The following is a 24,540-nucleotide window of genomic DNA, read 5'->3' on the forward strand; positions in this document are numbered from 1 at the left end:
TATGAAGGCAATACCAATAGTTTTTAATAATGACAAGCAAACGGTTTTATTTTTAGTGATAAAACTAAATAATAATTTTATGAAGCTAAAAAAAAAAAAGACTTCTTTTTAATATACAATGACAGATTTGAAACAGGCTATGGAATTTGTACTAAAATGTTATGACCAATTCCCTCTACCTACCATAGCTCAATTATCCAATAAATGGGTTTTGCAATTGCTTTGTAAATAATGTGTCTTGTACATGGCTATAAAATTAACTGTGCAACAAAAACTAATCCAAAAATTAATTCACAAATGGGAGGTATAGAGGCAACTAGATATTTTGTTTTAAAAAGTGACAGATCCTAGTTTTTAAACACTGGCATTTTATTTTTTACTACATGTTTATGAGAGCCACTTTTGATAACTGAAATGAGACATTACTTAGATTTCATTGTTAAGAATATCCATTTCCATACATCTGAAGTGTTTATAGTCATCCTGATGTTTGTAATACCACCAAATGTAATTCCATAATTCTAAAAACGCATGTACGTCTCGAATTGTGGAGACAAGTTCTAGTTTAAATGTAAAGGAAATTTCTCCATTTCAACATCAGACTCTTTGTTTCCCTCTGTTGTAACTTTATCCAGATGGGACCGGCCTCGGTGGTGTCGTGGTTAGGCCATCGGTCAACAGGCTGGTAGGTACTGGGTTTCAGATCCCAGCTGAGGCATGGGATTTTTAATCCAGATACCGACTCCAAACCCTGAGTGAGTGCTCCGCAAGGCTCAATGGGTAGGTGTAAACCACTTGCACCGACCAGTGATCCATAACTGGTTCAACAAAGGCAATGCTTTGTGCTATCCTGCCTGTGGGAAGCACAAATAAAAGATCCCTTACTGCTAATTGGAAAGAGTAGCCCATGAATTGGCGACAGCAGGTTTCCTCTCAAAATCTGTGTGGTCCTTAACCATATGTCTGACGCCATATAACTGTAAACTGTAAAAAAAATTTTTTATCCAGATGTGTTACAGTTTGTAGATTAACCAAACTTAAGTATCTATTTTCACGGACTGAAACTAAAGTCTGTGACTTCAATACATGTATTATTTTGATTATATCTGAAGAGTCCATGGACATTTTATTGTTAGGCCTAAACATTGTGAACTTTTATTATTAACATTTTATTAAAATATGGTGACATTTTAAAAATAAATTTGTTACGTCTTGATGTTTATAAAATTTTATATTATTGACAAATGAATTGGGTATTTTATTTACTAATTACCAAATGTTTGACATCCAATAGCCAATGATTAATAAATCAATGTGCGCTAGTAGTGTCGTTAAACAAAACAGACTTTAAGTTTAACTTTAAACAAGCAGCCTCTTGCCCCACCCCTATGTGATAATTTCTGACACAACCATAACCTATATTTTACATATTAACATAGTATGTGACATTAAAAAAATATGCATTAAAGCTATATGCCTATTTATGTTTTTATTATTTAACTATTTAAAACAGATATGACTACATATATTAACTATGATAGAAACTTTTCTCTCTTTTGCGAATTTTAAAATTATTATTTTGATTACTACAGCAACAAGATAATAAAGAATAAAAAAACTTTGTACTGTTTTCCTTTTTGGATTTTTGTGAACTTTAATTATCATTTTAATTACTATAGCATCAATTTTTTTTAAGAAGAATGAAATAAATAACAAAATTCTACTTTAAATCTCATGTACATTTTCCATTTATGTTGCACATAAAAACTATAGAATTCTACCAAATACATCCCATTGTTTGAGGAATAATTTTGAAATGTCACATACTATCATAGTTTCAATGCACTTATTACCAATGCAGACTCAGTATCTCACTTGGATAACATACATGCATAAAACAAATAAGAATAAATACATGTATTCTCTTCTCATCTACTCACCCAACCCCCAGTCCAGCCCTGCTCTTCAAAATCTTTAAATCAAGCCGAAAGTGTCAATGGAGGAACATTCTAGGTTGTACTGCATTAAAGGGTTTGTAAGAATCTAAGAGTAACGTTTTATAAGAGTTGTTTATCCATTTACATTTTTTTATTTTATATACACATGTAATATGTTATCTAAAATGTTTGTCATGTTGTTTTTGTTTTATGAGTTTCAAACGGTTTAATTTTTATAAAGATGTTTCATTTTAAATAAGTTATCTCATTATAAGAATTATTTTTCATGTTTACAAGTGATCTCGTTTTATAAGCAGTCACATTTTAATTATGAAGTTAATAATAACTAATTTCAATTTGTAGCTTAATGAGCAGTGATACTTAACGAAAGTAATATTCAGTGATTTTTAACATAATGAAACAGTTTTAACAAGATACACAGAGGAATATAGTGTACAACTAAATCAGTATCAGCCAAACATGAACAATCTTATGTTTACTCTCGATCAGCAACAAATGCACATGCATGCGCACGCATGCAAGGTGCATGCACACACACATGCATGCACACACACATACAGATTCAATCACACATGCATGCATACACTGAACTCATCCTATAACAGAATAATTCATTCAATCAATGTACAATAAACCTGCATACATTTTCAATATGAAAACACTTTCCCATCACATATCTACAGAGTGTTGCCATATCCATAAAACAAATATACATCCAATATAATAAGTTTCAACCCCAAATATTCATAAATGTGCTGCGATACCCACACATCCATAACCAACAAAACCGTAGTGTAATGCGATTATATATATATATATATATGTGTGTGCGATCTACAAATATATAACAATATGTACACCAGAGAGCACTTAACAGATTTGTGAAAATATTCACAAGTACAATACAAAGCCAGTAGGGTTAAGCACACTTAGCATTAAAGAAAGTATTATCAAACACATGAACTCGGCTATTTTTGTGCATAAATAGAATGAGGTTAAAGTTTAAACTTCAGAACTATTTCCCAAACACAATGTCTACAGATGTCCAGGAAGGTGTAGAAAGGAACTCTTTATGTCAGAAAGAAGTTCAATCGTTTTTATTATTTCAATAACCTATTTGATTAAATTGAGGAAAAAAAGCTGATGTATGATTGTACTGTATATTACACTTAAATGTTTAATAAAAAAATTACTGAAAAGATCGGTTAATAATTTTTATTTTATCAATAGATTTTTTTTGTAAATATAAACATGCATACTAAACTATATATCAAGGAAACCTGTTGTTACATCAACAGAAGTTGGCTTAATACAAGACATGTTTTAAAGTTTATCCACATTGTTATTAAATTATATGATTGCCATCCAAAACTGACAAAATGTTTATGAATTTTGAAGTCAATAAACCAATAAATAATACAAATCTATTTTCATAACATGAACATATTTTATCTTCATTTCATTTTCAAAACTTATTTTGTCCTACTACATTTAGAGGAAAATCTATCATAATAAATGGTTAAATATAATTTACCGTAGTAGTTAATGTCAGTTTAAATGTCAAATATATATTACTTTGTATATTTTAGAATGAACAAACTTTTGTTTAATTTATGTCAGACAAATTTAACAAACTGAGAGTTTAGTTATTTACCCCTTTGTTACAAGCTAATGTAGAAAACGTGGATCATTTTATATTTTTGAATACCCCGTACTTATCCTGACCTCTAACAAATGGCATTTTCCACATTCATTTAGACTGGTCCCACATTCATACAGACTGGTCCCCATCACAGCACCCAACTCATTCCAACATGTTTATAACTACACACATTAAAAGAACATCCCCATTAGTGTAGACGACGATATACAGGTGATATAATTTTTAAAATGTATGATGATTTATTAATATTTGGAAGAACTCTGATCATACATGATAATGAACTATATACAGTTAATTTCAATATATCCACTATTCTGCAATAAAAATATCTAAAACAAAATATACTACATATTTAATGCTAACTAATTCACAAAATCATTTAATATCTGATTCGGTATTGTCATTTTAATTAAACTTTAAATTGGGTCCCCTGTTTAAAGTGTTAAAAATGTACAATTACATAAAACGACAAAAATCAATTTGTCCTAATAACTTTGATTAAATAAACTGAATCAAATTTTTCAAAGCACACACAAACACACACACATTCAATTAAAAACTAAGTTTTAAACTTTTAGATTTGCATAAAAGAATGCAAGAACCCTATGACTTCAATAACATCTATTCAGCCTAGATATTACACATGAAATTTAAGGCAGCATATGTGAACAAACATGAAATATGCACATGATATTAACGTTTATGTTTATTACTCCTGCTATCACTATGGTTATACCATAGGTTGCACAAAATGAAATATTTGTATAACTAGAAAAAAAAAAAAAAAAAAAAAAATCATACCTCAAAATATGAAAGAAAAGTCCTATAAACCTGAGTCTTAAAGTGACCCAACCTAGTTTTTAAACACTAAGACATATTTTTCACTCTTAAAGCTGTTTTTGATCATTAAAATCAGACATTACTTAGATGTTATTGTTTAGATGATACTATTTCCAAACATCCAAAGTATTTCTGGCCATCCTAGTGTTTTGAATACAAGAAATGCTTTTGTATTGCCCAGTCTCAACATCACAGATTCTAGGTTCACTCTATTGTAACTACAGTGAAACTCCTTTAAACCGGACACCCTCAAGACCAAGTAAAATGTCCAGTTTTAAGAGGTATCTGGTTTAGAGAGGTTAAGTTCTGTACTGATTTTTAAAAACGGACCTTGAAAAATGTCTGGTTTTGGTGGAATTCCAGTTTACAGAGGGCCAGGTTTTGAGAGGTTACACTGTATATTCAAATATGTTACAGATTTGTAGATTAAGCATAGTATCCATTTTCATGGGTTAAAACGAGGGTCTGCAACGTTAATTAAAAAAAACTGAATACCAAACTCTTTTTTTTTCTCAAGAAACAAACAATAATTTCATAAAGCTTAACTATTTTATATAGTGAAATGTTAGACTGAAATTAATTTTACAAATGAAATCAAATGAAACTGATTTACTATCTACAGACTGGATGAAGGATGATTTAAAAACAAATAATTAAGGCATATTTTTCAATATTAATTTACCATCACCAAGCCTACATAACTAGTGTATATTACTACTCTTAGCAGCCTAGGAAACATGGTTATAAAAATATTAATAATTTGTTAATGGTCAAAGAAAAAAAAGAAAAAAAACCCACACAAATAATAATATAAAAAAGTGGTTTAAAATTAATAGTTTATAATTTGCTTTTTTTAAAAACTTCTTTCTGGCTTAATGAGGCTTTTTACAACTTTCTTGTTCAACATTCTGTTAAAATTCTTTCACTATACATTTCTTCTCCATTTGAACCAAACCAACCATGCAGACCAACATCTCGTTGCTAATTTTTATTCCATTCTGAAATTAACCTCCCTCTTTCTTTGACATTTGCTGAATGAACAGCAAGAATGAATATCTTGTTGCTGTTCTCTCGTCTTTGTACTGAAATAAACAATCTATCAATGAGAACATAAACATTAACTACAAGAGTGTAACAACAAATCAATCAAAAATGTGAGACATATACTTCTGTCAGCATTTCATCGAGACATTATATCCCCACTTCTTATTTCATGTAAATAACAGATCATATGAAACATTATTTTTTTCTTTCACAATATTCAACACATTCTGTTGTAACAAGCTTCAAAGAAATGTTAATTTGGCATTGGTTTTTTATTTTATTTTATATCCGGAACTTTCCATTATAACCATTAACACACTTCTCTCAAATAATCTTCTTGTTCTCAACCTTTTGTTAGTCCATCAAGAAATGAATGCCCTTGACCTATTAACCATCAAGTCATGGCGACCTTAAATGATTTTCTAGCACCGATGGACACCTTCCATTTCAAACATTCCTTTAAATCTCAGTCTGAATCAGCCTAACAGTATTTACAGCTCACATGAAGTCCCCAAGTCGTAGAATGGAAGAACAGCCTAAACATGCAATCTTTGGTCTTTATTATTATTCTCTCTCTTTTGTTTGCAATATGACCTTGACTGTGAACATGACCTTGACCTTCTGACTGTTTCTGGTGTAACACATCACGACACCTCTTCGACATGTCGACACTCAGATTTTAATTTTACAAATTCCTTTGCCACCTCGTCGTTAGTTCGCTGCGACAGGATGCGCAGAATGGTCCAACCCGTTTCATTGAGATTCATGCGTTTCCCCAGTGAACACCAGCAGGCACAGCTTCCCTGCTCGACGATGTCGCGCAGCTGCATGACAGCCACACCGATGAGACGATCCTCACGCGCGAAGCAGTAATCCTTCACACAGATGTGCAGCTCAAAGGCATCAGGCTCGTCCTCATTCCCCAGAATACTGAAAACAGAAAAGGAATGTATTACATGTTTATATGTAACAGTAACAATGGAAGATTAAAAACACAAAATCCAAAATATTGAAAACGGCAACGGAATGTATTACATATATACTACTCAAAAGAATTTAAGGGTCAAAAATTTATAACCAAATAAGTTTCAGAGTGTATTAGATTGATGATGTAAACTACACCAAATTTTTTATTTATTGTTCCATATTTACAAAAAACCACAAATAAACGTCACTGTATACAAGAAAGTCACATGACATGCTGTCAAAGTTGAAGGTTGTCAAACATGGATTTTACACATTAGAACATTCGTTTAATAGTGTGTGAATCCACCCCTGGCGCGAATACACTCGACACATCGTTGCCTCATGCTGTTGATCAGATGTCTGAAGAACTCTTGGGGAATGGCCTGCCACTCTGCCATAAGAAGTTGACCCAGATCATGAAGGTTGGCCGGAGGGGCATGGTTATCCCGAACTCTCCTGCCTAATTCGTCCCAGGCGTGCTCTATTGGGGCCAAGTCAGGCGAATATGCTGGCCAATCCATCCTGGCGATACCTTGTTGTCTGAGAAAGTCCGTTACCACCCTGGCGCGGTGGGGTCTAGCATTGTCATCCTGCAGAACTGCCCTGCCGCCAATCTGCTGAAGGCCTGGGAGAACCAACGGCCGGATAATCTCATTCAGATAGCGGATTCCATTCAGATTGCCATCCACCACATAGAGGGGGGTCCTGTGGTGGATAGAGATGCGGCCCCACACCATGACGCTGCCACCACCGAACCGGTGACATTGTCTAACGTTAACGTCAGCGAAGCGCTCCCCAGGACGTCTGTAGACACGAACCCGACCGTCGTTGAACTGGAGACTAAACCTGGACTCATCAGTGAACATCACTCGACCCCACTGAACACGTTGCCACCGCAGATGAAGCATGCACCAGTGACGTCTGGCCGTTCTGTGACGTGGTAGGAGTGGTGGTCGAACAGCCTGGCAATGGCAGCGTAGATTATTGGCTCTCAGACGATTGCGTATGGTTTGATCAGACACTCGAGTTCCAGTCGCAGTCCGCAGATTGTCACGTAATCGGCGTGCAGTGGTTGTGTGTTGACGTAGAGCCATATTGGTGATGTAGCGGTCCTCTCTATTTGTAGTGCTTCGGGGTCTTCCCGAACGTGGACGATTTCGAACAGAATTCGTTGCTTGGTACCGTTGCCACAGTCGGCCAACGACACTCTGACTGACACCAAATCTCAGAGCAACATTTCTTTGCGTATTGCCATCCTGAAGGCAAGCAATAGCCCTTCCTCGATCTTCGATAGTCAGTTGAAGTCGTACCATTGTGGAATTTGGAGTGTGCACCGTACACGAATGCAAGCTCCAATTATACGGAAATTCAGCATTGGGAACATGGAATACACGTACAAAGCGTGCAAATGAAGCGCTTTGTGAAAAAGCAAGTTATGGGCACTTAGCAGACCTTTCGCTTTCGCCCTAATTTACGTGCAAATGTAAGCATGTTTTCGCCATTAGAACTAGTCGACAGTGTCAATGACAGTGGATTTTAATTCATTTATGGGTTGCTTAGACCCACTTTCGTCAAAAATGGAACAATACCATGCGTGACATATTGGTCTAGGTAATATAATTGACATTCAGAAAATAATGTCGAAAATATCGTCTGACCCTTAAATTCTTTTGAGTAGTATATATTAGGTAAAGAAATAATTATTAAATATCTATAAAAATTAAACATTAAAGACACTAACCCCAAACAACTGAACACGGCTAAAAAAAAACCCACACCAAAGCAAACACAAATCACGGTTACAGTTGTTTTTAATTAGAATAAATTTACTTGATTACAAACACTCATTCTGTGAAATGATAAACACTATATCAACCTGTAATTATCCTGAATATCAATATGTGAAGAGTTCAGGCGCAAAACGCGATATAAACCATTTTCTTTCTCTTTTATAGTTAAAGCCATTATTGTATGTCAGTAAGGGCTAATCGTAGGCTCGCTGATTTGCTGCAAAACGTGATTGATCCATATGAAATTGTATTGGGTAAATTCCGTTTTTTGTTTGTTTATCAAAACGCGATGTACGCCAATTAAAAAAGTCACTTTTACTAAAAATGAAAAATGGATATATCGCGTTTTGCACTTACAAATGAAATGTTTCATTGTATTTTGGTGACCAGTTGTTGCTCTTTGACTTGGTCGAGTGTTTTCTCTTCTTGTCGCTGAGGTGTGGACCGATGAGGTGCACTTCTACAAATGGGCGGAACATGGCTGTCGTCTGCCACTTGAGGTCATTGGCTGCAACAACTGAAACAACAACACAGCAGTGAAAATACCAGGATCTGTCTAGAATTTACAACTGCAGTGAGAATGCTGGGGAAATCCCAATGGTTTATCTAGTAAGAGGGGTTAGGGATTGAGACTACAATGACAGTGATAATACAGAGGGCAACTCATTGGTTTATCTAGCAAGAGGGGTTAGGGATTGAGACTACAATGACAGTGATAATACAGAGGGCAACTCAGTGGTTTATCTAGCAAGAGGGGTTAGGGATTGAGACTACAAATGACAGTGATAATACAGAGGGCAACTCAGTGGTTTATCTAGCAAGAGGGGTTAGGGATTGAGACTACAATGACAGTGAGAATACAGAGGGCAACTCAATGGTTTATCTAGCAAGAGGGGTTAGGGATTGAGACTACAATGACAGTGAGAATACAGAGGGGAACTCAGTGGTTTATCTAGCAAGAGGGGTTAGGGATTGAGACTACAATGACAGTGATAATACAGAGGGCAACTCAGTGGTTTATCTAGCAAGAGGGGTTAGGGATTGAGACTACAATGACAGTGAGAATACAGAGGGCAACTCAATGGTTTATCTAGCAAGAGGGGTTAGGGATTGAGACTACAATGACAGTGATAATACAGAGGGCAACTCAATGGTTTATCTAGCAAGAGGGGTTAGGGATTGAGACTACAATGACAGTGAGAATACAGAGGGGAACTCAATGGTTTATCTAGCAAGAGGGGTTAGGGATTGAGACTACAGTGACAGTGATAATACAGAGGGCAACTCAGTGGTTTATCTAGCAAGAGGGGTTAGGGATTGAGACTACAATGACAGTGAGAATACAGAGGGCAACTCAATGGTTTATCTAGCAAGAGGGGTTAGGGATTGAGACTACAATGACAGTGAGAATACAGAGGGGAACTCAATGGTTTATCTAGCAAGAGGGGTTAGGGATTGAGACTACAATGACAGTGAGAATACAGAGGGCAACTCAATGGTTTATCTAGCAAGAGGGGTTAGGGATTGAGACTACAATGACAGTGAGAATACAGAGGGCAACTCAGTGGTTTATCTAGCAAGAGGGGTTAGGGATTGAGACTACAATGACAGTGAGAATACAGAGGGGAACTCAGTGGTTTATCTAGCAAGAGGGGTTAGGGATTGAGACTACAATGACAGTGAGAATACAGAGGGCAACTCAATGGTTTATCTAGCAAGAGGGGTTAGGGATTGAGACTACAATGACAGTGAGAATACAGAGGGGAACTCAATGGTTTATCTAGCAAGAGGGGTTAGGGATTGAGACTACAATGACAGTGAGAATACAGAGGGCAACTCAGTGGTTTATCTAGCAAGAGGGGTTAGGGATTGAGACTACAATGACAGTGAGAATACAGAGGGCAACTCAATGGTTTATCTAGCAAGAGGGGTTAGGGATTGAGACTACAATGACAGTGAGTGAGAATACAGAGGGGAACTCAATGGTTTATCTAGCAAGAGGGGTTAGGGATTGAGACTACAATGACAGTGAGAATACAGAGGGCAACTCAGTGGTTTATCTAGCAAGAGGGGTTAGGGATTGAGACTACAATGACAGTGAGAATACAGAGGGGAACTCAATGGTTTATCTAGCAAGAGGGGTTAGGGATTGAGACTACAATGACAGTGAGAATACAGAGGGCAACTCAATGGTTTATCTAGCAAGAGGGGTTAGGGATTGAGACTACAATGACAGTGAGAATACAGAGGGCAACTCAATGGTTTATCTAGCAAGAGGGGTTAGGGATTGAGACTACAATGACAGTGATAATACAGAGGGCAACTCAATGGTTTATCTAGCAAGAGGGGTTAGGGATTGAGACTACAATGACAGTGAGAATACAGAGGGCAACTCAATGGTTTATCTAGCAAGAGGGGTTAGGGATTGAGACTACAATGACAGTGAGAATACAGAGGGCAACTCAATGGTTTATCTAGCAAGAGGGGTTAGGGATTGAGACTACAATGACAGTGAGAATACAGAGGGCAACTCAATAGTCTATTTAGTAAGAGGGGTTAGGGATTGAAAATACAACTGCAGTGAGAATGCTGGGGAAATCCCAATGGTCTCTCTAGTAAGAGGGGTTAGGGATTGAGTCTACAATGACAGTGATAATACAGAGGGCAACTCAATGGTCTATTTAGTAAGAGGGGTTAGGGATTGAAAATACAACTGCAGTGAGAATGCTGGGGAAATCCCAATGGTCTCTCTAGTAAGAGGGGTTAGGGATTGAAAATAAAATTGTAGTGATAATACTGGGGAAATCCCAAGGCTTATCTAATAAGAGGGGTTATGGATTGAGACTGATTACAGTAATGATACTAGATAAATCCATTGGTGTATCTAATGAGAGGGGTTAGCAATTGAGACTACAATTTTAGAGTTATATCCCATTTCCCGGTGGTCTTGCACAATTCTATCACTATATCCATTAGCTTAACACAGCCTTCGAAATAAGTCATGAACAATATGTCAGGTCTCTTCGTGTTTTCTCAAAACTCATACTTCATTCGTGATAAAGGTTTTGTTTGCAAGGCATGTTTTCACAAATTTCTCAAGTGACAGTGCTTACTGTAGCAAACAACACCCAAATGAAATAAAAAATATTAAATTATGTTTATATTTCTTATGGTGCTAAAATGATTACTGACACCATTAACATCTTGTGGGATTTCATCTCATGGGAATTAAATGAGTCCTACTAAACATACAAACCCATTGAAATTTACTGACAAAAAATATTGATGTTATAAATTCCTTGATATAATTTGTCTGCCATATTTTATTATTTGAAAAGTTATGTTTTTAGATTGCTTTCGAATGCTAGCAAACAAGTTCGACAAACATATCATTCTGTCAAATAGTTTTGCAGAATTAAGTTGATGCTTGATTCAACTGAATGCCACGATGGTGTTTACTACCACCCATTCATCAAGATGCATTTTGTATGATCCATTCTGCTTGGCAACCTGTTTTGTTTTCTTGTTGAAATTTTGTAACTACAGTCCATCTTAACATTCTATAAAAAAAAAAATTGTAAATAATTTCAGTTTGGTTTGACGTAAGATGAAAAGTAAAATTGTTTTAGAAATAACATATAAGTACAATTTGTATGTGCAATTTACAAACCAATTGGCTCAGAAATAAATAAGATGTAGTAAATTCCATAGCATGAAAAAAGGCATTCTCTGTGACAATACTGTCCGATACAAGAACAATATAATTTAAAAGAAGACACCTCCTCTTACCTTTAACAGTGACCTTGTGTTCTCCGGTGCCTGGGTGGGTGAACAGATCCACCTGAACAGAAACCTCCCCCACTGGCTCCTCTGACCCAGGTTGATCGGCAACACACACTGTGAACAAGAATTACTTGGAATTAAAGGTATCATCTACCATAAACATAGGCTTCGGAAACAAGGGGGGAGGGGGAGCAGGGGGGGGGGGGGGGCACTGGACCCCCCAAACTCTAAAACTGGGGGCCACAATATGATCTCGCATTTAATAAGTGGCCCTTTTCATATACTTACCATTTGTGACACCCAATAGCTGATATGTATTTTTGTGCTGGGGTGTCATTAAACATTCATTCATTCATTCATTCATTTATTAAGTGTCCCCCTCCCAGTTGTTGCCATCTTCCGAAGCCTATGATAAACTATTCGTTGTCACTGATAGTTGTATCTATAAATGTTTATTTTAATTCAAATTTGTTTGTTGTTGGTTTTTTGTGTCTTTTTTTGTATATTAAATTGGCTGTACTGATTTCCAATAAGTTAAATGTTGTGTTAATATATGTAAAGAAATATTCGTTTGATGCCACATGAACAATTGATAAAAGCAAGGCATCTTTAATAAAGTTTAAAGTTTACCAACACCACTAGAGCACACTGATTTATTAATCATAGGCTATTAGATGTCAAACATTTGGTAATACTGACACATAGTCATCAGACAAAACCTGCTACATTTTTCAAAGGGATCTTTTATATAGGCATATTTAATAAGAAAAATCCAAAACACAGGATACAACCAGTCATGACGTTTTGTTGTACCTAACTGGTGACCTACCTGGATGTGATGATATGCTGCTACTATGATATTAAGATAACCAAAATGCAAATGATGCAAATAAATAACTTAATATTCAAAGCAAGATAGTTTCGACCAATAGATATTTCCCATTAAAATAAGCCTTCTAAGGGTAGTGCTAAAGCAATACATGTCCCCTAGTGGGCCCAATTTTTTTTCATATATAATGCAAATTATGCAAATAAATAACTGAATATTCAAAGCAAGATAGTTTCAACCAATAGATAAGTCCCATTAAAATAAGCCTTCTAAGGGTAGTGCTAAAGCAATACATGTCCCCTAGTGGGCCCAACAAATGTTCATATATATATATTGGAAGTTCAAGGACCATAACTCTGTCACAAATGATCAAAGCCCCATGGAAGTCAAACTTGATCTGTAACTCTACAGGATAAAAAAGTAAAGTTTGTTTTGTTTAACGATGCCACTAGAGCAGATTGATTTTTATCTTATCATCGGCTATTGGACGTCAAACATATGGTCATTCTGACAGTTTTTTAGAGGAAACCTGCTGTCGCCACATAGGCTACTCTTTTACGACAGGCAGTAAGGGATCTTTTATTTGCGCTTCCCACAGGCAGGATAGCACAAACCATGGCCTTTGTTGAACCAGTTATGGATCACTGGTCGGTGCAAGTGGTTTACACCTACCCACTGAGCCTTTGGAGTAGGTATCTAGATTAAAAATCCCATGCCTAGACTGGGATCTGAACCCAGTACCTACCAGCCTGTAGACCGATGGTCTAACCACGACGCCGGTCTCTACAGGATAAATACAATATCTTGGAGCACGGTAAAAAATATATCCGAAAAACTATATGTGGGATAGATAAACAAAAAAGTTAAAGTTTGTTTTGTTTAATGACACAACTGGAGCACATTGATTAATTAATCATTGGCTATTGGATGTCAAACATTTGGTAATTCTGACTCGTAGTCATCAAAAGGAAACCCACTACATGTTTTATAATGCAGCAAAGGATCTTTTATATGCAATTTCTAACAGACAGGAAAACACATAACACGGCTTTTGTCCAGTTGGGGTGCACTGGTTGGAATGACAGATAAACAAAGAATACATACAGGCAGATGACAACCCCCTACCTAGCTGAGTCTGTGTCCTGACGAATAAACAGACAACCCCCTACCTTGTTGAGTTTGTGTGCTGACGAATAAACAGACAACCCCTACCTTGTTGAGTCTGTGCACTGACAAACAAACAGACAACTCCTACCTTGTTGAGTCTGTGTGCTGACGAACAAACAGACAACTCCTACCTTGTTGAGTCTGTGTGCTTACAAACAAACAGACAACCCCCTACCTTGTTGCATCTGTGTGCTTACAAACAAACAGACAACCACCACCTTGTTAAGTCTGCGTGCTGACGAACAAACAGACAACCACCACCTTGTTAAGTCTGTGTGCTGACGAACAAACAGACAACCACCACCTTGCTGAGTCTGTATGCTGACGAACACACAGACAACCCCCTACCTTGTTAAGTCTGTGTGCTGACGAACACACAGACAACCCCTACCTTGCTGAGTCTGTGTGCTGACGAACAGACAACCCCTACCTTGCTGAGTCTGTGTGCTTACAAACAAACAGACAACCCCCTATCTTGCTGAGTCTGTGTGTTGACGAACAGACAGACAACCCCCACCTTGCTGAGTCTGTGTGCTGACGAACAAACAGACCACTCCTACCTTGCTGAGTCTGTGTGCTGATGAACAAACAGACAACCCCCTACCTTGCTGAGTCTGTGTGCTGATGAACAAACAGACAACCCTCTACCTTGTTGAGTCTGTGTGCTGATGAACAAACAGACAACTCCTACCTTGTTGAGTCTGTGTGCTGATGAACAAACACACAACCCCCTACCTTGTTGAGTCTGTGTGCTGACGAACAAACAGACAACTCCTACCTTGTTGAGTCTGTGTGCTGACGAACACACAGACAACCCCTACTTTGCTGAGTCTGTGTGCTTACAAACAAACAGACAACCCCCTACCTTGCTGAGTCTGTGTGCTGACAAACACACAGACAACCGCCTACCTTGTTGAGTCTGTGTGCTGACGAACAAACAGAAAACCCCCTACCTTGTTAAGTCTGTGTGCTGACGAACACACAGACAACCCCTACCTTGTTGAGTCTGTGTGCTGATGAACACACAGACAACCCCCTACCTTGCTGAGTCTGTGTGCTGACGAACAAACAGACAACCCCTACCTTGCTGGGTCTGTGTGCTGATGAACAAACAGACAACACCCTACCTTGCTGAGTCTGTGTGCTGACAAACAAACAGACAAACCCCTAACTTGCTGAGTCTGTGTGCTGACAAACAGACACCCTCTACCTTGCTAACAAACAGACACCCTCTACCTTGCTGACGAACAGACACCCTCTACCTTGCTGACGAACAGACAACACTTACCTTGCTGATGAACAGACACCCTCTACCTTGCTGACGAACAGACACCCTCTACCTTGCTGACGAACAGACAACACTTACCTTGCTGATGAACAGACACCCTCTACCTTGCTGACGAACAGACACCCTCTACCTTGCTGACGAACAGACAACACTTACCTTGCTGATGAACAGACATCCCCTACCTTGCTGAGTCTGTGTGCTGACAAACAGACACCCTCTACCTTGCTGATGAACAGACACCCTCTACCTTGCTGGCGAACAGACACCCTCTACCTTGCTGACGAACAGACAACTCTTACCTTGCTGATGAACAGACACCCTCTACCTTGCTGACGAACAGACACCCTCTACCTTGCTGACGAACAGACAACACTTACCTTGCTGATGAACAGACATCCCCTACCTTGCTGAGTCTGTGTGCTGACAAACAGACACCCTCTACCTTGCTGACAAACAGACACCCTCTACCTTGCTGACGAACAGACACCCTCTACCTTGCTGACGAACAGACACCCTCTACCTTGCTGACGAACAGACACCCTCTACCTTGCTGACGAACAGACACCCTCTACCTTGCTGACGAACAGACACCCTCTACCTTGCTGACGAACAGACAACACTTACCTTGCTGATGAACAGACATCCCCTACCTTGCTGAGTCTGTGTGCTGACAAACAGACACCCTCTACCTTGCTGACAAACAGACACCCTCTACCTTGCTGACGAACAGACACCCTCTACCTTGCTGACGAACAGACACCCTCTACCTTGCTGACGAACAGACACCCTCTACCTGGCTGACGAACAGACACCCTCTACCTTGCTGACGAACAGACACCCTCTACCTTGCTGACGAACAGACAACACTTACCTTGCTGAGTCTGTGTGCTGACGAAGGTCTTGATGAGCGTGTCGGTGGTCTGCGTGTACAGCGAGAGGGCGTACCGCAGAGACTGCAGCTCGGGACTCTTGTCGAGGAAGGTCTTCTTGAGGCCCTGGCCGCCCGCGTGGAAGTACTGCTTGATGGTGTCCAGGGCCATGTCCAGCACCGCACATTGCTTCGGGCTCAGGTTCTTCTCAGCCTCCTTTGACATGTCCTACGATGGGGAAAAACAAGGGTTAAATTTATAATTAAAATAGTTGAATTATGTCATGTTTTATAATGGCGGAAAACAAGGGTTAAATTTATAATGAAAATAGCTGAATTATGTCATGTTTTATGATGGCGGAAAAACAAGGGTTAAATTTATAATGAAAATAGCTTAATTATGTCATGTTTTATGATGGCGGAAAAACAAGGGTTAAATTTATAATGAAAATAGTTGAATTATGTCATGTTTTATCATGGCGGAAAACAAGGGTTAAATTTATAATGAAAATAGCTGAATTATGTCATGTTTTATGATGGCGGAAAAACAAGGGTTAAATTTATAATGAAAATAGCTGAATTATGTCATGTTTTATGATGGCGGAAAAACAAGGGTTAAATTTATAATGAAAATAGTTGAATTATGTCATGTTTTATAATGGCGGAAAACAAGGGTTAAATTTATAATGAAAATAGCTGAATTATGTCATGTTTTATGATGGCGGAAAAACAAGGGTTAAATTTATAATGAAAATAGTTGAATTATGTCATGTTTTATAATGGCGGAAAACAAGGGTTAAATTTATAATGAAAATAGCTGAATTATGTCATGTTTTATGATGGCGGAAAAACAAGGGTTAAATTTATAATGAAAATAGTTGAATTATGTCATGTTTTATAATGGCGGAAAACAAGGGTTAAATTTATAATGAAAATAGCTGAATTATGTTATGTTTTATAATGGCAGGAAAACAAGGGTTAAATTTATAATGAAAATAGCTGAATTATGTTACGTCTTATAATGGCAGGAAAACCAAGGGTTAAATTTATAATGTATTAGTAATGCATTATGGGTAGCTGAACTATGCCATATCCTATAAAAGGAAAAATAAAATTAAATTTAAAAAGAAACTCATGAGTAGTAGAACTGTGTTTTGTAGTGGCAAAGCAATCATTTAGACCTTCAAGATTGTATAACCATTTTATCCTGAACATAATGTTCCAGAACCTTTTTTTCATACTACCATAAACCTATTTCCATAGATCAATATTTTAGGGCTGTTCCAGAACTGAAACATATAGAGGGGAGTGGGAGGCAATGCTTTTATATATACACCACCCATAAAATAACATTTTATTTAAAACCATGTTTGGACAAAGAACAAGTTAGACTGCAAAATAATAATTACAGTTTATTTGTTTTGTTCAACGACACAACTAGAGCATATTGAATAATTAATCATCAGCTATTGGATGTCACACATTTGGTAATTCTGACAAATAGTCATCAGAGGAAACCTGCTACATTTTTCCTAATGTAGCAAGGGATCTTTTATATGCACTTTCCCACAGACAGGATAGCAGGTGAGATCAGGTCATAGGGCTTTACGTGCACATTCAGAGCAAGCTGTTGTAGCGCACGCCAGACAGGATAGTACATACCACAGCCTTTTATATACCAGTCGTGGTGCACTGGGTGGAACGAGATATAGCCCAATGGGCCCATCGCCGGGGATCGATCACCGATCGACCGCGCATCAAGTCAGCATTTACCACTGGGTTAAATCCCACCCCATAATAATTACAGTGCCTTCCACTTCCACAATGGGATCAATTTTCAAATAGATGTCTACACGCCACAGGATTTAAAATTTCATGAGAAACACATTTTCGATTCCATGCCCTATGATCATCAGAACCCACAGGAAACGTTTTCAGTAATCGTGGTAATGGTGGATTATATGTTACATGATAATAGGTAAAATAATTTTGGTTCTGTGATTACAATACATTACCAAGATTTTTGTTTGTTTTATTGACACCACTAGAGCACATTGATTTATTAATATCTTACCAAGATGTTTGTTTGTTTTACTGGCACCACTAGAGCACATTGATTTATTAATCATCAGCTATTGGATATTTGATAACTTTGACATATAGTCTACGGAAGGAAACCCACTACATTTTTCCATTAGTAGCAAGAGATCTTTTGTATGCACCATCCCATAGACAGAATAGCACATACCACAGCCATTGATATACCAGTTGGAGCGAGAAATAGCCCAATGGGCCCACCAATGGGGATCGAACCCAGACAGACCATGCATCAAGTGAATGCTTTACTACTGGGCTACGTCCCGTCCCTCACCTAGATGCTCCTGATAATAAAATCACATGGCTATGTTAATTTATCTTTGTTTGTAGTAAAATGTCTTTCTATGAAATCAAGTTATTCAATGTTTACAAATTTACAATATATTATTATCAACATGATATATATTTACTTGTTATATGTATGCATTATGATTATAGTAAATAAGGTCACAGTTTCAAATACAATATAAAATAATGTTTAAACAACCTAAGACATGTTGAAAATGAATAGAGTTACAGACAGCATAGGTGAGTATAAATAAATACATTACACATGCAAAATACAAACACTAATAAATCAAAATAAACAAAAAGAAAAATAATGGCATAAAAGATTTCATTTCAATTTTTACACAAGAATATTTGAGTTTTCACTAAAATAATTATTCCCGATAAAATAGCTGTGGACTGAAGATATGTTGCCTCTCTTGTAAAGATAGTATTGTTATCCTAGAGAATAAACATTTAGAATAACATCTTAAAATAAATAACATGCAAAAAGAGAGAGAGAGAGAGAGAGAGAGAGAGAGAGAGAGAGAGAGAGAGAGAGAGAGAGAGAGAGAGAGAGAGAGAGAGAGTGTTAAAAGAATAAACTATTCCTAAAGTAATGTAAACAACATTATTTACAAGACATAAAATAACATAACAGAGTAATAAACAACCACAAATAAATATTTTTAAACAACATTTGTATTACATACACATCACATAGAATGTCTAAAGTAATTCAAAATAGCATTTTTATAAAATAAGTCAATGTCTAGAAACTAATATATAAAAAAACAAAAACAACAACACACACAAAGAAGACCAATTTGACAATGTCTACTACAACATTGATGTACCAAGAAAGTAGCCTGGAGATTTTTCACTTGTCTCATTGGATTGTTCATCGGCATCTTACTAACGTTATTGAGAAATATTCTAGACATGTCTTCTATCTTTGCTGTTGCGTTCCCAGCAATGGGAAGAAGCTGAAAGATTAGTCAGGTTAGTGAGAAAAAGAAAACCAAACAACCCAGCCAATCACCACACAGGAAAATTTTAAATATCACACCAGCCACAACCAAATTAGCCAATCACCATACAGACAAAAGAGACAGTTTCTCACATTACTAGCCAATCACCACACAGCAAAGTTATAGAATCTCATACCATACATAGCAATTCCAATCACCTCAGCAAAATGATAGAAACATTTGTAAAAAAAAAAAAAAAATTACTATAAAATTACTATATTAAAATTTTGTTTTATTTAATTATATACTGTTACATCTTATCAATATGTTTTTGCTTTTTTAAAGAAAAATTTAATTAATTTACTTCCTGTTTGATCTTGTATTGTTTATTATAAATCTTGATCATTATTTTAAAGATAGGAACCTAAACTACTAATATGTACTTAACTCTTGTTTTTAAATTATGATTATTTTTGTTTTAATATAGCCAACATCAATTTGATTATTTATTGTTTTTAAATCTGTAAAATAAAATATTTGAATTAATACTGTCAATTGTTTTTTTAAAGAGGGTGGAGAATGCCATTACTATTTGACTAACTGATAAAAATTTTTTTTACTATTAAACGATGGAGTTAAACAAGCAATAAAGACAATAGAAAAGATGAATATCAGAATTCCAGAAGAAAATTATTAATTTCCAAGTCAAATTAAAGTTCCAAAAAAATTGTACAAATATCTGTAACAGAGTACTATATCCAGTAAAATAATTATGGATGTATTAATTAATTCAACACAATTAATTCCAGTCCCAGTTTGAACTCTAATATGACTTGGAAGACCACATCCATTAAATTAGTGATATTAATATGAAAGTTATGTAATTAGTATACCTATATACATATTTGCATTAGTGCACATTGTCTACATGCTTGCTTACCATTTTGCTTTTATCCTGACCACGTGTCTTACAACGAAAAGATAACTCAAATGAACCAATTTTAACTGGAAATGCATTTACATGCATTTAGCTGGTCTTTTATTACATATATTTATAATAAACTTGAGTAAAGAAATGTGCCTTTTAATAATAACAAAAAAACAACAACCTCTCAACTCTTTTTTCTATTTTTATTTTTATTTTATTTTTTATAGTCATCTACTCTATATAAAAACATTACTTAAAAATGGTCAAATATTTAAATTTTAGTTTTTCTTTCTTACCAGATGCAGATGTCAAGTAATCATTCAGTTTTTAATTCTTTTACTGCTTGATAGTAATGTTAAATAACAATGTCAAAGAACAGCTTTCTTTATATAAAACAGTTTTAGTTTTCATGAATTTAGAGAAGAAAGCAAGTATTTTGATGAGAAAGCACCAAAAGATGGTCAGTGCTACATAACCTGTTAATATAGTGTGTATCAGCTTACCCTTTTTTTTTTTTCTTCTTCACAAATCTTAATACAGAAAAAACCAAATCCTTTCACTATTATATTCATCCCAATATCATACACAATATTGCATTTTTAAAATTATATTTAAATGGATGAATTAATGACTATTACATTCATCCCAATAACATACACAATATTGCATCTTTAAAGTTATATTTAAATGGATGAATGGATGAATGGATGGATGATGGATGGATGGATGGATGAATGAATGGGTTAATTAATGACTATTACATTCATCCCAATATACACAATACTGCATCTTTAAAATTATATTTAAATGGATGAATGGATGAATGGATGGATTATGGATGGATGGATGGACGGATGGATGAATGAATGGGTTAATTAACGACTATTACATTCATCCCAATATACACAATACTGCATCTTTAAAATTATATTTAAATGGATGAATGGATGAATGGATGGATGGATGGAAGGATGGATGAATGAATGGATTAATTAATGACTATTACATTCATCCCAATATCATACACAATATTGCATCTTTAAAATTATATTTAAATGGATGTATGGATGGATAGATGGATGGATGTATGGATGGATGAATGGATTGTAAAAATGCAAATAATTAACTTGATTGACATTTATCTGTTTAATTTTGCATGAACTGATGGTCAAACATAATTAACTATATATAGACAGATGGACTAATTGATTTTGTTAGTTTTAACAAACTGGTTGTTTTTATAAGGGCCAAAGTTTACAGAGACCCTTACAAAATCATTTTGTTCCATGGGTTAAAACTGCCTTATTTGTTTTCTTGCCCACTTAATTACAAAAGCAAGACATATGTAAACTAAAAGCAATCTTTCATTCTTGACCCACTTTACATATTGCACATACAAAGTCATTTAACTATGCATGCCATATATATAGTCCTCAAACTGTAAAAAGTTAAAAGAAAACAAGAAAAAAAGGTAACAACTTCATATTAAGTTTATAATTTCAATTCAATGACATATATTTTGTTATAGAAATAGAAATAATAAAACCTGAATTGGCAACATCGCAAATAAATGGAGTTATTTCCACTGAAAAGTAGTTCCATAATGATGTATGAATGGATAGATGGATGGATGGGTGGATGGATGGATGGATGGATGGATGGATGGATGGATGGATGAATGGATGAATGAATGAATGAATGAATGAATGAATGAATGTTTAACGACACCCCAGCACGAAAAATACATCGGCTATTGGGTGTCAAGTATGTATGAATGGATGAATGAATGAATGAATGGCTTGCTGTATAGATAGATGATGGATGAATGATAGATGAATGGATGGTTGGATGAATGGATGTATGGATGGATGGATGGATGGATGGATGGATGGATGGATGGATGGATGGATGGATGGATGGATGGATGTATGGACGGACGGACGGATGGACAGACGGACGGATAAATGGTGATAAGATGGGCAGAATGGATGGATAGATGAATGGATAGATAGATGGTTTAATTGAATATATAGATGGATGGATGGATGGATGGATGGATGGATGGATGAAGATGGTATAGCATGAGATGGAATGGACTGCAGTAAGATGGACAGAATGAATGGATGGATGGATGGACGGACAGACGGACAAAGATGGTATAGCATGAGATGGAATGGACTGCTAGATGGTGGTAAGATGGGTAGAATGGGTGGCACCACAGATTAAAGGAATACGTGAAAGTGAAGATGGGTGAGACATGGATGAATGGAATGTAAAATGTAAATTAATCTGCGTACCTGTCTTGGGTCTGACAGTGGCGGCAGGACAACGGTTTTCTCCATGGTGTTCATGACAATACGCCATAGTTCCTGAAATCAAGGTGCAACACTTCTTTACTTAAAAGTTTTGCTTTGTTTAACAACACCACTAGAGCACATTAATTTATTAATCATCGCATATTGGATATCAAGCATTTGGTAATCTTGACATATGTTTTGTTTTGTTTTGTTTAACAACACCACAAGAGCATATTGATTTATTAATCACCGGCTATTGGATGTCAAACATTTGGTAATCTTGATGTTTAGTCTTGGAGAGGAAGCCAGTTAAATTTTTTCGATTAGTTATAAGGGATCTTTTATATGCACTATCCCAGACAGAACAGCAAATACCACAGACTTTGATATACTAGTCGTGGTGCATTGGCTAGAGTAAGAAATAGCCTAGACCAACAACACATCAGGCAAGTGCTTTACCACCGTGCTACACAATGTTCAAAGTGCATGTAACTTTGAATATTGCATTTAAGTATAACACCACACAAGCCATTGGTGAGATCTGTGATGTCTTTTTGTCATAAAATGTTTCATCTGGCCAATAAATTCCAGTAATTTAACTTATCCTCAGTAGTATCAATGTACTAGCTTCTACTGTGATTGAAATGTGTGGGATTAAATTTGATAAAATATGCATGAAGACCCAGTATCCCTCAGCTGTAGAAAGACCGGCCTCAGTGGTGCTGTGATTAAACCTTAGGTTGGTAGGTATTGGGTTAGCACCATGGTACTGGCTCCCACCTAGAGACCGGCCTCAGTGGTGCTGTGGTTAAGCCTTTACAGTTGGTAGGTATTAGCTTTGTACCATGGTACTGTCTCCCACCCAGAGACTGACCTCCGTGGTGCTGTGGTTAAGCCTTAAGGTTGTTAGGTATTGGCTTTGTACTATGGTACTGTCTCCCACCCAGAGACCGGCCTCAGTGGTGCTGTGGTTAAGTCTTAAGGTTGGTAGGTATTGGCTTTGTACTATGGTACTGTCTCCCATAAATAAAAATTAAATTGAATGAAGCTGCAGAAATGTCAATGTATGAAACTGAAAATCAGCATTGTTTGTTTAACCTGCAGCAATAGTAATAAAAATTATAACTTTAAGAAACCACAGTGAAAACCTCTGAAAACCCGACTCTCTGTAAACTGAAATTCCTTCAATACATAGTTCCCTTTTAAATACTGTTACAGAACATAACCTTTCTAAACCAGATACTCCTTAAAAAACTTTTGTTTTAGTTGGTCTCGTGGGTGTCCAGTTTAGAAGCTATATACAGAGTTTGATATAGCAGTCTGAGAAAAGAGAAAAGCATTATTTGTTTTTCAATCTAGCAGGTGAAATAGAAATCCACCGGCTAAAACCATTAAAAAATTGCAGGTAATTTTTCAAGATAGAGATGTATGTACAATTACCTCATCTTCTGTTTAGTTTGTGATTCTGTTTTATTTGAATTCCTTAATGCTCTAAAATACATTTCAGAGATCCTAATTTTTCACAAACTATTTCGACTCTATGCTGTCTTATTTCCAGCAGGCCATATTTCCTTCTTAGCAGGCCATTTTCATATTTATATGCTATTAAAAATAATAACAGCAGGCCATATTTTACTTCTTTTTCGAACCGTGTATATATTTAAGCAATGAACCATTTAATAAAGCACTTGACTGGCACTTGACTATGTCTGAACTTACCTTGAGCAGTCGCTTGAGTACAGTTTTCTCACACACTTGGGCAAACATTGATAAGCTGCAGGCAT

General features: G+C 36.3%; 1 protein-coding gene across 8 annotated transcripts in view; it reads right to left on the reverse strand.

Annotated features, from left to right (window-relative positions):
* Nucleotides 1-925: 925 nt before the first annotated feature.
* Nucleotides 926-24,540, reverse strand: part of LOC121384461 (protein unc-13 homolog B-like) — a 254,702-nt gene continuing 231,087 nt past the window's right edge. For 7 of the 8 annotated variants that reach the window (XM_041514890.1, XM_041514875.1, XM_041514902.1 and 4 more), the window contains 8 exons: nt 24,476-24,530; nt 22,757-22,828; nt 20,963-20,989; nt 20,472-20,498; nt 16,200-16,425; nt 12,051-12,158; nt 8,619-8,778; nt 926-6,435 (listed from right to left, as the gene is read on the reverse strand). In XM_041514890.1, the coding sequence (XP_041370824.1) occupies nt 6,150-6,435; nt 8,619-8,778; nt 12,051-12,158; nt 16,200-16,425; nt 20,472-20,498; nt 20,963-20,989; nt 22,757-22,828; nt 24,476-24,530 (961 nt within the window). In that variant the 3' untranslated portion in view covers nt 926-6,149. The remainder of the gene's footprint in view (nt 6,436-8,618; nt 8,779-12,050; nt 12,159-16,199; nt 16,426-20,471; nt 20,499-20,962; nt 20,990-22,756; nt 22,829-24,475; nt 24,531-24,540) is intronic. The other variant, XM_041514909.1, reaches the window with a different exon arrangement.

Source organism: Gigantopelta aegis, chromosome 2, assembly GCF_016097555.1.
Source record: "Gigantopelta aegis isolate Gae_Host chromosome 2, Gae_host_genome, whole genome shotgun sequence".
Lineage (NCBI taxonomy): Eukaryota > Metazoa > Mollusca > Gastropoda > Neomphalida > Peltospiridae > Gigantopelta > Gigantopelta aegis.